This window comes from Eleginops maclovinus, chromosome 2, assembly GCF_036324505.1.
Source record: "Eleginops maclovinus isolate JMC-PN-2008 ecotype Puerto Natales chromosome 2, JC_Emac_rtc_rv5, whole genome shotgun sequence".
Lineage (NCBI taxonomy): Eukaryota > Metazoa > Chordata > Actinopteri > Perciformes > Eleginopidae > Eleginops > Eleginops maclovinus.
The window spans coordinates 24,872,429-24,888,285 of record NC_086350.1 but is presented as its reverse complement, the minus strand read 5'-3'; the positions used below and the strand labels follow the sequence as shown (position 1 = coordinate 24,888,285).

Below are 15,857 nucleotides of genomic sequence, written 5' to 3'. Positions count from 1 at the left end.
TCTGGATTAATGATGGTAAATATAATCAGTCCTTAAATCAGACTTTAGTTCACCTGGAGTAAACTCAGCAGCTACCCTGCAGTATACAAAGCCATTCAAACTAGCTGCACCTTTACCAGCTCTGAGAACACTTTAATGATCAATAATTATAAAACATATCAGAGATATTATTCTGAAATGGACCAATCAAACAATGACTACTTTTACTGTCGCTACTTTAAGTACATTTAGATGAGAGTACTTTCTACTTTTACTGTCGCTACTTTAAGTACATTTATTAGAATTAATTGGATAACTATACACTACACTGCAGGATATAATCAAGATAAAAAAGTCCCATACTGATAAAAGTTTACTTATTTTATTTCTCGCTTTGTGTTGACTCAATGGGGAGTTAACAATTTAAGAACAACATGGATAAAACATGATATATTTCTTTGTTCATCATTTAATAATCCGAAAACAAACACTTTTATTCTATAAGCCTCATATGTTACATGTGTCACTGAACATTACAAATGTCTTATAAAATCTAGATGAAAAACACATCCATACAACAACATTGTTCAAACTGATCAGAAATCAAGGCACCACCCTACACTGTAGTTTTCATATTACATGCACATGTTCTGCTATGATATAGAAACAATTATATTGAAATGCTGTTTAAATGTTCTAATTCTAAATAGTATACAAACAGAAATAAACTACGTCATACGAATTTCATTCTTTTTCTTCTGAAACAAATCATCTAAAGTGTGTGTGGCTAACTAGGGTTTTTTTCAAGGTAATGTAATACCACTAAATATCAACAACACGCAATGAATAAAAAACACAATATTTAAAATGCAACCATTCTAACATTTGCAAAACATGTTTTTAAAGATGAGAAAGTTTTCTTCTGCCACTGTGTTGAATATTGAATTAACTGGAGATATTTTTTAAGAAAAAAGAAAAAGGTAGTATCTATGTTTCTAAGAGGAATGGCTTCCTTTCATGTTAATTGTTCGCTTGCTTGGGACCAGTCCACACCATTAAGACTACCCTGAACCCTCATAACCTCATAACCAGTTCTTATTGAATCATTTAATAGCTAGTCCATCTAGGACTTTTTGAAACTGGATCGGAATCTTTATTAATACTGAGCAGAACCCAGATGTGTCACGCTCAGTGTGGGATGAATAATCTCCACTAAATATCTCTTCAAGCACTCCACGAACTCTGCAATGACAGCTTCTGTCGATAGCATGTTCCTGATTGTTCTTGGAAATTATCTCCAAGATTATCAAGGCATGGACATTCATTTTTGGACCCTACCAAAAAATATTTAAGGAGTGTGTTAATGTGAGTCAGCACTGACAACAAATCTCTGCTGGAACACCCTAAATACATTATCATTGGTCTTACGCCTAGCCTAGCATATCAGCTTAACCTAACCATACGCTTTGACTTTTTGTGTAATTGCGCTTTGACGTTTTGTGTCATTGCTCCACTGTCACAGATAGGTTCTCTCTACTAAAGCTACAAATCATCTCTGCTGACGTAACCAAAGAGGTCCCAGGATCTCCTGATAGCAGGCCTGTTAGTGATAGTATTAGCATAGCCTTGTCTGCAGGTGATGCGCAGTTGGTTACTGTTAAGCAGCATGGATAGGCTGTTAAAAGTGTTGTGGGCAGGAAACTTCAACCCCAATTAGCTCCCGTGGGCATGTCCACGTCAACGGCTACACTAGTAATCGGGTAATGTAAGCGAAAACCTACTTGGCAATAAACCAAATTAGATTTGGATTACCTACAACATTTTAGTTGCATCTCCAGCTACGTTGTACCCAAGGTCAGTGCTCCTGTCATTGATACTAATCTGGGGGGGGGGCTAGCATTTTGCAGGCACACACCACGACTAGCTAGCACTAGCTAGAATCCATGCCAGACCCAGTCAACCTAGGATAAAGATGTCAGAGATCAGAAAAGAAAGCCTTGCCAGAGAGGTGTGAGGCACTTTGTCCCTTTCAATATAGGCTCAATAAACAATCTCTCCTATGTTTGATAATGAGATCAAAATGACAATTACAGGTACACGTGATGATTTTGTAGTAATCACAGTTGTGCATTGTTGGAGTAGCAGAGTTTGCAGTGCTAGACTTTTGGTATAAGTGGGCAGGTTGTAGGTTAACCAACCCACAACATTCAACTTTCAACTCAACAAAAAAAGGTTAAATATCAGTTGGGCAAACATCGGAAAAAGCTGGAAATCAACAAAAATCCAGACAAACTGGGAGAACAGACAAAGCTAGTGAACACAAGGAAGAGCTAACAGGGAAGCTAGAGCTAAAGGATAATGCAGAAACACTTCGTTTCGGGCTAGCCATTAGCAACGATATCAAAGAGCTCAAGCAGGAGATACAACACAAGCTATCTACATTTAAAGAGTTTGCAGTGCTGCTTTGCTGATCCTTCCTAAGATGGTGGAGTGGGCTCCAGTAACTCTTGTGAGTTGTGTAGTGCAGTATTTTGTTTCTATATAAAGTCTCACTGTATTTTAAGGTTGAAAGAGATTTGATGCATTATCCCAACCTTTTGTGTTTAGTTTGTGTCAATTATTTAGGTGGTTTAAGAAAGGCTTTTGTAGAAAAGTTGTAAAAAAAAATGTAGAAATCATTATTTAACTCATGATCTGTCCATTGGCGCTCACACCGTTACACATGCTTCTCTTCTCGCTGGAGGACTGTCTCATCAGGTGAGGGAATAGATAGCTCTTCATTGACTGCTGCGATTGGCCAGTGCTGCCTCGGCAGAGTGTTCCCCCCCTTTGTCCTTCGTCGCCGTCCTCCTCTTCATCAGCACGGGCCATGTTTCTGTTGACATCTGAATCCAGATCAGTGCCTTTAAGCAAGGGACAGTCTGTGGAATACTCGATCTGCTCGACACATGGAGGCTCATCGTCTTCAAAGCAGCTGCATGAGAGAAGAGCAGAGCTATGTTAGCAAAAGTCTCTATTGCTGTGGTCAAAGAAACTGAATGATTTCTCAGAAACATTTGCAGACAAGACATTGTGAATTTATTTATTCGATATGACAGTATCTCAGTACTCTTTAGATCTTTAGTTTCTTCCAATCACTATCATAGCTAGTCTTACATTTAGACACCTCTACATCCTGTTCCTCATGGTTTTCTTCTTGGTTTGTTATGAATCCTTGCGGGAAGGCATTTAAAATGTCATGTTATGATTGTACTACTTGAATTTGCTTGCTTAGGGGTCTGATTGAGGCTTTGGAACAGATGAGTGCTAAGAGTTGAAACCAATCTTGACTATGTTTTTATTGTTTCATGTACATGTTGCTAATTGTGGCAGGCCTTTTTACCTGCAGACTTGAAAACGTAGTAGTAGTACAGTATAAAAGGTAAAAAAAAATAGTGTTAATAGTCAAAAAAACAAGGCTAAATTCCATTGAGATGCTCCTGGTAGGGTTCTTGCTGGAACACTTAATCAACAATTTCACTGCCATGTTAGCGTCTCAATTACCGTTGGACTTCAAACGTTACCTTATGAAAGTAGTCAACTTTATTTTATTTTTTTATGTTCTGTTCCGAGACCTGAACCCCCAATGATCCACTCCATCATTATCTCGACGGGTGATATGCCAACCTACTTTGCAGGTTACAAAATCTATCCTGGAAGAATCGGATATACGGCAATATCCCATGTCTCATTAAGCACCACTGTTTCTGGCTACATGTAAAGTAATTTCAGATCTTATCCGGCGGAAGAGTTTGAGGGATTGAAAGCTAACATTCACAGATCACCTGGTGAGGGACACATGTATCAGTCTTGAAAATGTTGGAACAGCCATTGGCAACCAGAAATGCCATAGACTGTAGTATGAGGTTTTTCATCTTAAGTCGCACTATCATGATGATGATGAGCCGTGTGAGAATATTACGTACAATATATACAAATATCATCAGGTTTTCATATGGTGAGCTATTTAGAACCAAAGTTGTATGTTTGCTTTTTATCAGACTAAGATGTTTTACACAGTGTATGTCTGTTAAGCCTTTCTCCATTATTCACCATGATGTATTTGATATCTATCTTGTCTTTGATAGCTCTAACATAGGGTCTCTGTTAAAAATAAACTGTGGGTTTGAACAAGTTGAATATGCAATGTGAGGCTCCTGAAAGTCTCATACAGCTCAGCAATTTTTTAAATATATGTCATGTCAGTGCGACTTTGAGCTACTGTCACTTGGATTGACAGCTGCCAGAAAGTAACCAGTAATGTGATTACACACACAATGTGAGGGGGATGCTGACTGTGTGTGTGTGTGTGTGTGTGTGTGTGTGTGTGTGTGTGTGTGTGTGTGTGTGTGTGTGTGTGTGTGTGTGTGTGTGTGTGTGTGTGTGTGTGTGTGTGTGTGTGTGTGTGTGTGTGTGTGTGGGTGTGTGTGTGTGTGTGTGAGAGAGAGAGAGCATGTAGAGACACACTGGGACACTGTTGGGAAAGAGAGGATGTGACGCGCACACTGATCAACATTTTACCGTGGCAATGAGAGGAGGGGGGGGTGGGGGCAGAAAGCAGTAAAAGAGAGGGATGGAGAGTGAGAGAAAAAAGAAGGGAGGAAAGAGACAGCCTGAGCAAGTGAAAGAGACAGAAGGGAAAGCGAGTGTATGTCTAGCATACTGATGACAGCCACTCATTTTGTGGTTGTGTGTGTGTGTGTGTGTGTGTGTGTGTGTGTGTGTGTGTGTGTGTGTGTGTGTGTGTGTGTGTGTGTGTGTGTGTGTGTGTGTGTGTGTGTGTGTGTGTGTGTGTGTGTGTGTGTGTGTGTGTGTGTGTGTTTGAATGAAAATGAGCAGTGCAGCTAGCTTTAGAGTAATGCTGATCGTCTGAAGGTCCGCCAATACACTTTTTTTTTCAAATCTTGACTCATTGGATTGGATTCATATTTTGTCTGTGTAAAATATGTCTTTGCTTTGATTTCAGTCCTAACATTGTGTAAACGCTGGGCTTGAGCTGGATATTAAGTCACTTTAAGAACAAAGTGTTGCTAAATATGATTAGTCAGTTCGTCTTCAGTTGAGTGTCATGTTAAAGTGGATTAAGAGTATGAAGTGGTGACTCAGTGAAAATAAGGTCTGATGTAGGAAGAGAGAGTTGAAACAATGACTCATTCTATGGGGACTATACATATCCACAGTAATCTCCGGGAATGCAGCCATCCAACCAAAAAAAAAACCTTAGCCCTAAAGTTAAAACGATTGATAAAATAATTGACAAACAACAGTCTTTAATCAAATATGGTTTAGAATCTACAGCCATGCTAACAAATGTTTATATGAGAATGCTAACCTGCTCTCAATGACAATGATAACATGTCACGAACCGCTGGACAAAATAATGTTTGGACTGGATGATTGCTAAACGAAAAGTCATAGGATCACCAAAATACTAATCATGTGGAGAGCACCACAGTTTTTCTCCACCTCATGTTGTTGGGATATGTCAGTCTGGACCAAAGCAGTAAATCATTTAACTGAATGACCGCAGTTCCCTGACACACAAAACTCCTAAACGCCAACCATTGCCTAAATTGTGTTGCTCCTAAGGCGGTGTCATGTTTGTTGTTGTTGATAATAGAATATTAGAATACTTTATTGTCACTAAACAGGTACAATGAGATGAGTAGAGCTACTTCCTTTTTTTAAGAAAATCAAAAATACAAAAAAACAGACAAGAGACATACAACATTCATACTTCAATATGCAGATAAAGATATATATATATATATGTTTATACATAACTTTATATTGTTATTTTTCAATTGATATGTGGTTTCTTTCAGGTGATGTTACACAGTAACATTTACAGTAAGTAAAGTAATGTAACTTGTTGTGTTACTAATTACTCTCAGCAGTGAGTAACTAAGTAAAATGAGACATTCATTTATTTGCAGTAACTAGTAATGTGTAATGCATTACTTTTGTTGAGTATCTACCTCGACACTGACCACAACAACTTGTAATCTGAGCTGTTAGCGTTTCTGTTTTGTGTTCATCATGAAGGAAGTGTCTGTTAGCTCCAGGCACCAAGGCTTGATCCAATTCGCATTTAGAGGCATTTTGTCTAACCACAGAGACCTTTAAAACAAACCTAAAAAATATCAGTCCATTTTTACTATGGGCTGGGTGGGATGGATAAAGATGGGCAGACAGATATTTAGAGGGAAAGGTAGGCAGTCACATGAAAAAATGCAGCAAGCGTAGCATTCAATTATCCGTAAATGACAAGCAATCAGTGATGGATCTTCTTTCATTCACATTTAAGTGGTGGAGGACATTTTATGAATAATACGGCTTAACGGTTCTGACAGCCATGCAGCACACTTCAACCAAGTAAAGTGATGAAAGAGACGGGAGACAGGCGCATGAAAAGATGAGAATAAAAAAACTGTAAAGCACTACTCTGAGAATAAAACGAGAAATTCACAACAGATAGTGTGCCTTCAGGAGAGAGACCTGCCCACACCTCCTGCTGTCACAGCTCACTGGGGAGATGGAGCGGCTGTCTGAAAATCAATGGAAGCCATTCAGCTCCACTTTAGATACACACATCAATCACTGCAGCGAAGAGTACCTGAGCCAACAAGTGCTGTTATCAAAGCTAACCGGGCTCATGTCTAACAACACACACACACACACACACACACACACACACACACACACACACATACACACACACACACACACACACACACACACACACACACACACACACACACACACACACACACACATACACACATACACACACACACACACACACACACACACACACACACACACACACACACACACACACACACACATACCACACACACACACACACACACACACACACACACACACACACACACACACACACACACACACACACACACACACACACACACACACACACACACACACACATTGTATTAATCAGTTTGCTTTTGTTCCCTCTGTGTTCTGTCAGTTTTGTATATGTTTTATTTAGCATATTTGTGTCTCTGTACTTGTCTTACTTGTTCAGTGATCACTTTATGACACAATAAAAGCACATTTTAAATTGTAATAAGAACCTATTAACTAACAAACTACACCTCCAAAATCTGTGTTTTTTTTTTAATCGTATCTGTCGGAGTAGGGCACTAATCGTCTAAGCCTTTTTCATTCATTTGCATGGGTTAGAATTAGGGTTGGGATTAAGGTTAGGGTCATGCATGTTTCAAGAAAAAATGACCAAATAATGATAATCAATGAAGGTTGTAAGCAGGGTCAGTTATTTTATTTTTTATTCTGGTGTTGAGTGGTCCTAAGGCTGCCAGTGATAGTGATGGCCCGGGTGAATCTTATGTAAGCATAAGGTAGACATCAACTCCAGAAAATCTGAAATCAACAAAGTTGAGCTCCCTCTGCTCCAACGATCACACCTTAAGTAGAGCAACAGGTATAACACAAAAGACCTCTCACCAGGAGTTCAATTCCATAGCATTATCTATAAAACTTCTATAACCTGGCTCAACATGATCATCTCATCTAACCCTGTAGAACCTGATAATTTAAAAATGTTCCGATAATGTAATAAAGTGCATTTCCCAATGATGTAATAATTTATTTACCGATAATGTAATAAAGTGTTACATTATCGGGAGGTTTTTACATTATCAGGTTAGCCTTCATTTTGTTGAACCTGATAATGTAATCATTTCCAAATATTGTAATAACTTTGGCCAATGCTGTATAGTAGCAGGCCGCCGATTACTTATCGTCAGGTAGAACTTGAGGCTAAGTGTAAAGTAGGGTACTAATGCATTTTTTAAAAATAATTTGATAGCTTAGGCCATCTAGATAAGGAATCAGATTGGTGCTGCCGCTGTAATGTAATAATCCCCCAATATTGTAATACTGTAATAGCAAGCCACCAATTACTATTACAACTTCAATGAATGTCTCTGGCAGTCTTTTGTACCGTTCTGGTACTCCAGTTTGTATTATTGTGGGCCAAGCAGCTAAGCTGCATAGGCACCCATTATGTTTCCACTTTTTCCTATTAATATTCCTCTGTCATTGGAGTCTGAGCACTTTGTGACATTTGGCACCCTGATTCGGGTCAGCTCCATGATCACTCACACCACTTTGAGCTTGTAGCTCGAACTCTCTAGCGTCGCCAACAGGTCAAGTGGATTGACCATATTTGATTTGATCAAAACTTACAAAGAATCTTCGGACAATAACCTGGTCTCAACCAGCCTTGGTGCCATCAACTATAACCCCCCCACACACACACACACACACACACACACACACACACACACACACACACACACACACACACACACACACACACACACACTATTACATAGTGTGCTGCAAAATGCAACTATTTTGTATTGTTTAGTTAATTTCAACACACATCAAGGTTTGAACGATGAAAGATATTTGACACATAGGTTTTTACTAAGTGTTGGGATTCTAATTGCAATGTAACACTTACAATTCCTTGGATTCAGTAGAACAGTGATATAACAACTCTGATATAAATTCAACAATGCTCTATCAGGAATTTATAGGATTGTATTCAATAATTGTCCATCACTGAGTGATAAAGTTAACACATTCTCCAGACTTTGGATAAGAACATTAACACAAGTGCATTTAACTTCATTCTTTAATGACTTACAAAACAGTGACCTATAACAGTGTTTATTTTTAAAAAAAGCAACCTCATATTAGAACTCCGTTATGGTAGATGTCTTCATTTGTAGACTCTTTTGAACGTGTATTTGAACTTGATAGATATGACTGCTCTGAAAACATTTGGGACATAAAAACATAACACGAAATACTGTATATACTGTAGATCACAGGTATAAACGCACTTGTCTCTTCTACTTCCAGTATATATCTCTGACTTCGTATCTCCCATAACTCAGATGCTTGAGCACAAGCCATGCTGTCATCCGATGAGAATGCTTGGCGAAGAGTTCCTTCAGTTTAAGAGCCACACCACTGTTGCGACCAGATCCTTTGTATAACTTCATCATACTTATGGCACATTCTTTTTCTGAAGTCAATCCCAGACTGGCAGACAATGAATCTCTTATATAAATCCATGGTAAGAAAGGGCTTGCTAGGTACTTGAAGAGATGAGATACTCTATTAATTGTTCCCAACATGCTCATATCCATTTCAAGGGTATGCTTGATAATTTGTGTCCACATTTCATCAGGACGTGTTACAGGAGGTGATGGAGTAACAGGAGGTGATAGGGTGGCAGGAGGTGATGGAGTAAGAGGAGGTGATGGGGTGACAGGAGGTGATGGAGTTACAGGATTGAAAAGAGTGTGACTATTCTCGTGGTATTCAGGAATATCAATGGATGACATGGGTTGGTCAGAACCAGAGTTTGCTGGAAATTCACGTGTTGGACTTGATTCAATGTGTCTTCGAGATATGACCCTGCGAGACTCCTCTTGCTGAATACCATTAATGTATGGACTAGTTGGGCCATCTAAGCTGACATAATGATTTCCATGACCCTCTGCTATATGACCAAGTCCTCACAATATTCTCCAGTTCGTGAGACAACTGGGGAAGCATCCACACCAATAGTTGAAACAACTAAAAACTGAACTCTGAACATTTGAGCAGCTCGCTGGAGAGTGATATGATCTCCATAAGTTCCCAACTCACCCATGCTATCAATATAGTCATCACAGTTTTGAACAGTAACAACATTTAACAAAGGTGTGCCATCAAGACCAAAAGGATTTGCCACCAAATTGGATACGATTTCCTGTCTAAGAGTTGTGGATGACCGGAAGATTCCCAAGCTAGCTAACTGGTCAGCCATAGCTGAAAACTGACAGTTGCCATCTGGGAGAGGATCAAAAGCTACTGCCATTCCAGAAGAAACAAATGAGTGAAGCTGATCTGAGTGACTTTTACCTATGAGAAAAAGCTTTCTTTTCACATTAGCTGACTGATTAAGAGTTATTCGACTTTTTTCTTTACTACGTTTGACACTAGTTATATCAGCTACTGAAAACCATTTCTGCTCAGGGTCAGCGGATTCTGACATTCGATATTGGACCTTGTATTTGGAGTTTTTTAGATTTCTCCTAACGATGATCCCTTGAACAACTGAATGGTTTTTGGTGACACGGTTGTTTGTGTGCTTTATATTCACTAAAACCTCTTCGTTTACATTGTAAACAGACACCGGTGTGGATTCAGTGGCTTGTAGGATAACATTCCTCACGTATTCTTCATTTACATGTTGTGCTTTTTGTCGAATCATTGATCTTTTCCTCCTAAATGACTGTCTTTGCCTCTTTCGGGGAAGGTGCATTGGATATCAGCATGGCCCTCTCTATTCTCTGTATTGGAATCATCATTTGACTGCAGGACAATGTTAGACTTCCTGCCATAATACACCTCAAAAGGTGAGGCCCAGCCAAGTGTCTTCTTTGGATCATTGTTCAGTATTCTGGCATAATCTGGCAAATGGTCTACCCAGTTAACACCAAGCAAACTCAACAGGTCACGCAACATCTTTTTCCCCAATGTTCTATGCATTCGCTCTACTTTCCCTTGACTTTGTGGAAGGTAAGGGGAACTCCGAATGATTTTCACTTTCAGGGCTTGCATTAATTGTTCTACTGCCCCTCGAAACTCCCTTCCTTGATCGTGTTGTACTATTTTTGAAGTACCGTGTTCATTATAGATCATGTGCAAATGCTTGGTTTCCCTTTTTTTTCAGTGGCTTCAGCCAAACATATCTGCTCAGAACGTATCTGTAAACTACTTTTCCACATGTCACTTTCCATTTGCTCATATCCAATAGGTCAATCTGGTGTCTCATTTGCACTTCCTTTGCAGTTATCGATTTAGGAATTGGTTTGTTAGTGAATCTGGCCTATAAATGTTGGTAATGTCTAGATTTGTTGAGCTGTGGTTGGATCCTTGCCTCGCTGATGCCTGTGTAATGCTCCCTAAAGTGCATCATTAGTTTTCTTGCCCCTGAGCCTTTCGTTTTTGTTATGCCATTCTCCACCAAGTTTGGAATTGAGCCTCTCCTTACAACAATTTTTCCAACACATAGGACAGTCTTGCCCCTCATCGTCTAGAGAGAAGCTGTCCCTGTTCCTCCAGAATCTTAATACAGCATTGTGTTGCACTTTTGCTCGCATTTTAACAGGTGCTTTTAACTTTCATTGAAGTAACTGGGAGATGGTTTCATATGTTTCATCGTCCATAGCCACAGCACATGGTCATGAGAGCCAGGAGCCAAATAATCCAAAGTTTCATTCTGAAAAGATATTAAAGGATATTTATTTATTTATTCATTATCATTAAATTACAATGCTAATATCTTCCTCATATGCTTGCCATGTGTGATTTCATTATGCTGGATTGTTAAAGTAAATATTTTCTTCTAATAACAAAAGAAAGTTCAAATTAACAAGCATGGCTAGCATGATTACTTCTCTACTGTTATTAGCATTAATGCCTGTTCAATCCTAAAAGTATTTAATGTTCTTTCCAAAACCATATCATATAACAACTCTATAGGTGTTGAGTTTCAAATTTGAGATGATCTCATCCTATATCTTATGAAATGATCATGATCCAAGCGAGAAAGAATGCATGAGTAGAAGTAGCTTGAAGGTAGCTTCGAGGTAGAATAGAGATGTAGCTGTCCTTGAGCTCCATCTACTGGTCATATACTGAACTGGTGTATCCACTCGTAAGCAAATAGACGTATTTCACAGGTAGAACTTGGGCAAAATAGTAGGGTACTAATGCAATATTTTTCCAGAATACGATAATTCAAGGTGCTGACTCATAATATGATGGGTGTTGCTCTCACATCCTTGAGCATGTACACATTGAAAATCATTGTGAATGCAAAACAATATAGGACTATGTACTGTCCATGACACTGAAGGAGGTGGGATATGTCTCAATGCATGTTAACTCCCATCTAGACATCATAGGTTACAACCAATACATGGCTTATTCACCGCACATAGCTTCCCCAGAGGCCAAATTGTATTAAGATGCGCCTGGTTTACAAATACACAGCACAGGCCCATTCGTGGGTCAGGGCTATCAAAGTAATTAAACAGTCTAAAATACATATTTTCTACAAAACCTATTCACTCTACAGGGGATATAACATCATTTGTGAACTAGAACGGTACAAAAGACTATCACAGACATTAATTGTAGTTGTAATGGTAATTGGTGGCCTGCTATTACAGTATTACAACATTAGGGAATGATTACATTACAGCGGCACCCGTCTGATTCCTAATCTACATGCCCTTAACTATCAATGCAACAAAAAAAAAATGCATTAGTACCCTACTTTACATTTAGCCTCAAGTTCTACCGGACTATAAGTAATCGGTGGGCTGCAACAGCATTGGCCAAATGTATTACAATATTGGGAAATTATTACATTATCAGGTTCTGCAACATGAAGGCTAACCTGATAAGGTAATAACCTCCCGTTAATGTAACACTTTATTACATTATCGGTAAATAAATTATTACATCATTGGGAAATGCACTTTATTACATTATCGGGTTCTACTAACCCTAACCTGTAACTTGAGGTTTAACCAACAGGAGAATGTCCACACTTTGGAGATATGTTTTTCTTGTTAATTTCCTGAGAAGCCATTTTGACAAACAATAGAGTCACAGGCTCTAACAGTAGCCTATGTGTCTTACTTGTGAGACTTGTGGTCCATGTCAATGTGGTTGATGGTTCTTGGGCTGTAAAAAGCCTTCAAGTCTTTGGTTAAAGACAGCAGACTGTGGCAGAACTTCACACCCATCTCCTGCAGCTCCCTGGTTCCTGTCTGCAGGCCCTGCACACACACACACACACACACACACACACACACACACACACACACACACACACACACACACACACACACACACACACACACACACACACACACACACACACACACACACGTTCACAGCTGGCACAAACTGTATTTGTTCTGATCACTTTATATCCTTTCTGTTTCTTTTAAGTTCTGGTGGAAGGTGAACACTTTGGGCTTCACACAGGAACCGCTCACATGAACAGTGGAGTACAATTCCTTTTTGTTTGGCATGCTAAAAAATGTAAGATGAGTTTGTGGCAGTCACCAATTAACCGTGTGTAGTCCAAGTACTATTGGCCTTGAGCGATGTTCGGTTGTACTCATGTAAATAGTTTGACAGTACAGAATGCACTAAATCAGCTCGTTTTGGCTGAAACATAAAATGGCTATTCTAAACATGGACTTTGCCACTCCATACAATCAGCAAAACAATGTTAATCGGCAAAGGAGGACCTACATCAAAGATAAATAGTTCACAATAAAGAACTTTATTTAAGGACTTTTTTCCAAGTTTTAAAGTAATGTTATCAAATGGTCAGGCTGCCCCTTTCTGGGAACCAGCACCTTATCGTGGTGGAGAGGTTTGAGTGCCCCGATTAACCTGGGGACACTGTTGTCTAGAACCTTGTGTTCCCGGTAGGGTTTCCCATGGCAAATTGGTCTCAGGCAAGGGGCCAGACTAAGATTGGTTTAAAAACCTCATGAAAGATATACATAGAAGTGGGTAAACCTGGCCCGGAGGAAGCTCGGGGTCCAGGAGCAGAAGCCAGGAGCAGAAGGAGGACTCGTCGGCGAGTGTCTGATGGCCCGGCCGGGCACAGCCCAAAAACGCAACGTGGTCCACCACCTACGGGAAACAGTGATGGGGTCGGGTGTGCTGCCAGAAGGATGGCAATGAAAGCAGATGGTATCCACAGACCAGACCTGGGTCGCTGAAGCTAGCTTTGGGGATGTGGAACATCACCTCTCTGGGGGGGAAGGAGCCGGAGCTTGTGCAGCAGGTGCGGCGTTACCAGATGGATCTGGTGGGGCTCACTTCTACGCAAAGCGTCGACTCTGGAACCTTACTTCTTGATAGGGGTTGGACTCTATTCTTTTTCAGAGTTGCCCAAGGTGTGAGGCGCTGGGAGGGTGTGGGGATACTCACAAGCCCCCGGTTGGGTGCCGCTCTGTCGAAGTTTACCCCAGTGGACGAGAGGGTCGCCTCCCTACGCCTGCGGATTATGGGGGGGAAAACTCTGACTGTTGTGTGTGCTTATGCACCAAACAGAAGTTCAGCGTTTTCGGCCTTCTTGGAGACCCTGAAAGAAGTCCTGTATGGGGCTCCTGAATGCACACGTGGGCAATGATGGAGACACTTGGAGGGGCATGATTGGGACGAATGGCCCACCTGATCTGAACCAGAGTGGTGGTTTGTTACTGGACTTCTGTGCTAGTCATGGATTGGCCATAACAAACACCATGTTCAAACATAAGGATGCTCATAAGCGTACGCGGTACCAGAGCACCCTAGGCAGGAAGTCCATGATCAATTTTCTTATCGTATCATCAGACCTGAGGCCGCATGTTTTGATCACCATCTGGTCATGAGTTGGGTCAATTGTTAGGGTAAGCCTCTGGACAGACCTGGTAAGCCCAAACGTTTAGTAAGGGTGAACTGGGAATATCTGGAGGAGTTCCAAGTCCAGGAGGCCTTCAAGTTCAAGCTTTTCAGGCATCCCTGTGGAGGCTTGGGACATTGAACCAGAGAGGGCAGTGTTCAAAGCCTCTATTGCTAAAGCCGCGGCGTGGAACTGTGGTCTCAAGGTCTTAGATGCCTAAAGGGGCGGTAACCCTCGATTCTCCTGGTGGACACCGGTGGTCAGGGAAGCCGTCTGACTTAAGAAGGAGGCCTTAAGGGATATGTTATCCCTGGGTACTCCTGAGGCAGTTGCAGGGTATAGATGGGCCCAAATGACACGGAGAAGTTCGGAGAAGGCATGCAGAAGGCATAGAGAAGGACTTTCGGTCGGCCCAAAAGTTATTCTGGGAAACCGTCCGACACCTCAGGAGGGGGAAGCAGGGAAGCATCCAAGCTGTGTACAGTAAGGATGGCACACTGTTGACCTCAACTGATAGGGTGTTAGGGCAGTGGAAGGAACAGTTTGAGGAACTACTGAACCCGACAACTCCACCCTCTATGGTAAAGCATAAAAGGAGTGGCAGACCGGGGTGTTGGTTTCCCTTATCAAAAAGGGGGGTCAGAGGGTGTGTGCCCATTATAGAGGCATTACATTACATTACTCAGCCTTCCCGGGAAAGTTTACTCTAAGGTGCTGGAAAGGAGGGTCCTGCTGATAGTCAAACCACAGATTGGGGAGGAACAATGCAGATTCCATCCTGGATGGGGCCTGGGAGCACGCTTATGCGCTCTACATGCGTGTTGTAGATTTGAAGAAGGTATATGACCCATGGAGATACTGTGTGAGGTGTTGTGGGAGTATGGGGTGAGGGGGTCTCAACTGAGGGCCATCCAATCTCTGTACTCCCAAAGCGAGAGCTGTGTCCAGGTCCTCTGCAGTTAGTTGGACCAATTCCCGGTGAGGGTTGGCCTCCGCCAGGGCTGCGCTTTGTCACCAATCCTGTTTGTGATATTCATGGACAGGACGTGTGGGAAGGGGTCTGCAGTTTGGTGGGCTAAGGATTGCACTACTGCTTTTTGCAGATGATGTGGTCCTAATGGCTGGGATGAGGATCAGCACGTCCAAATCTGAAGCAATGGTTCTCACCAGGAAACCGATGGACTGTCCACTCCAATTAGGGAATGTGTCCTTACCCCAAGTGAAGGAGTTCAAGTATCTTGGGGTCTTGTTCTCGAGTGAGGGAACAATGGAGCATGAGATGGGCCGTAGAATCGAAGCAGCGGGAGCG

At 41.1% G+C, this 15,857-nt stretch overlaps 1 protein-coding gene across 2 annotated transcripts in view; it reads right to left on the bottom strand.

Moving 5' to 3' along the window:
• Nucleotides 1–345: 345 nt before the first annotated feature.
• LOC134858774 (cytosolic carboxypeptidase 4) overlaps nucleotides 346–15,857 on the bottom strand; it is an 86,416-nt gene continuing 70,904 nt past the window's right edge. For both annotated transcript variants that reach the window (XM_063874884.1, XM_063874896.1), the window contains exons 26-27: nucleotides 12,781–12,920; nucleotides 346–2,953 (exon numbers count right to left, since the gene is read on the bottom strand). In XM_063874884.1, coding sequence (XP_063730954.1) covers nucleotides 2,662–2,953; nucleotides 12,781–12,920 — 432 coding nt within the window. In that variant the 3' untranslated portion in view covers nucleotides 346–2,661. The remainder of the gene's footprint in view (nucleotides 2,954–12,780; nucleotides 12,921–15,857) is intronic.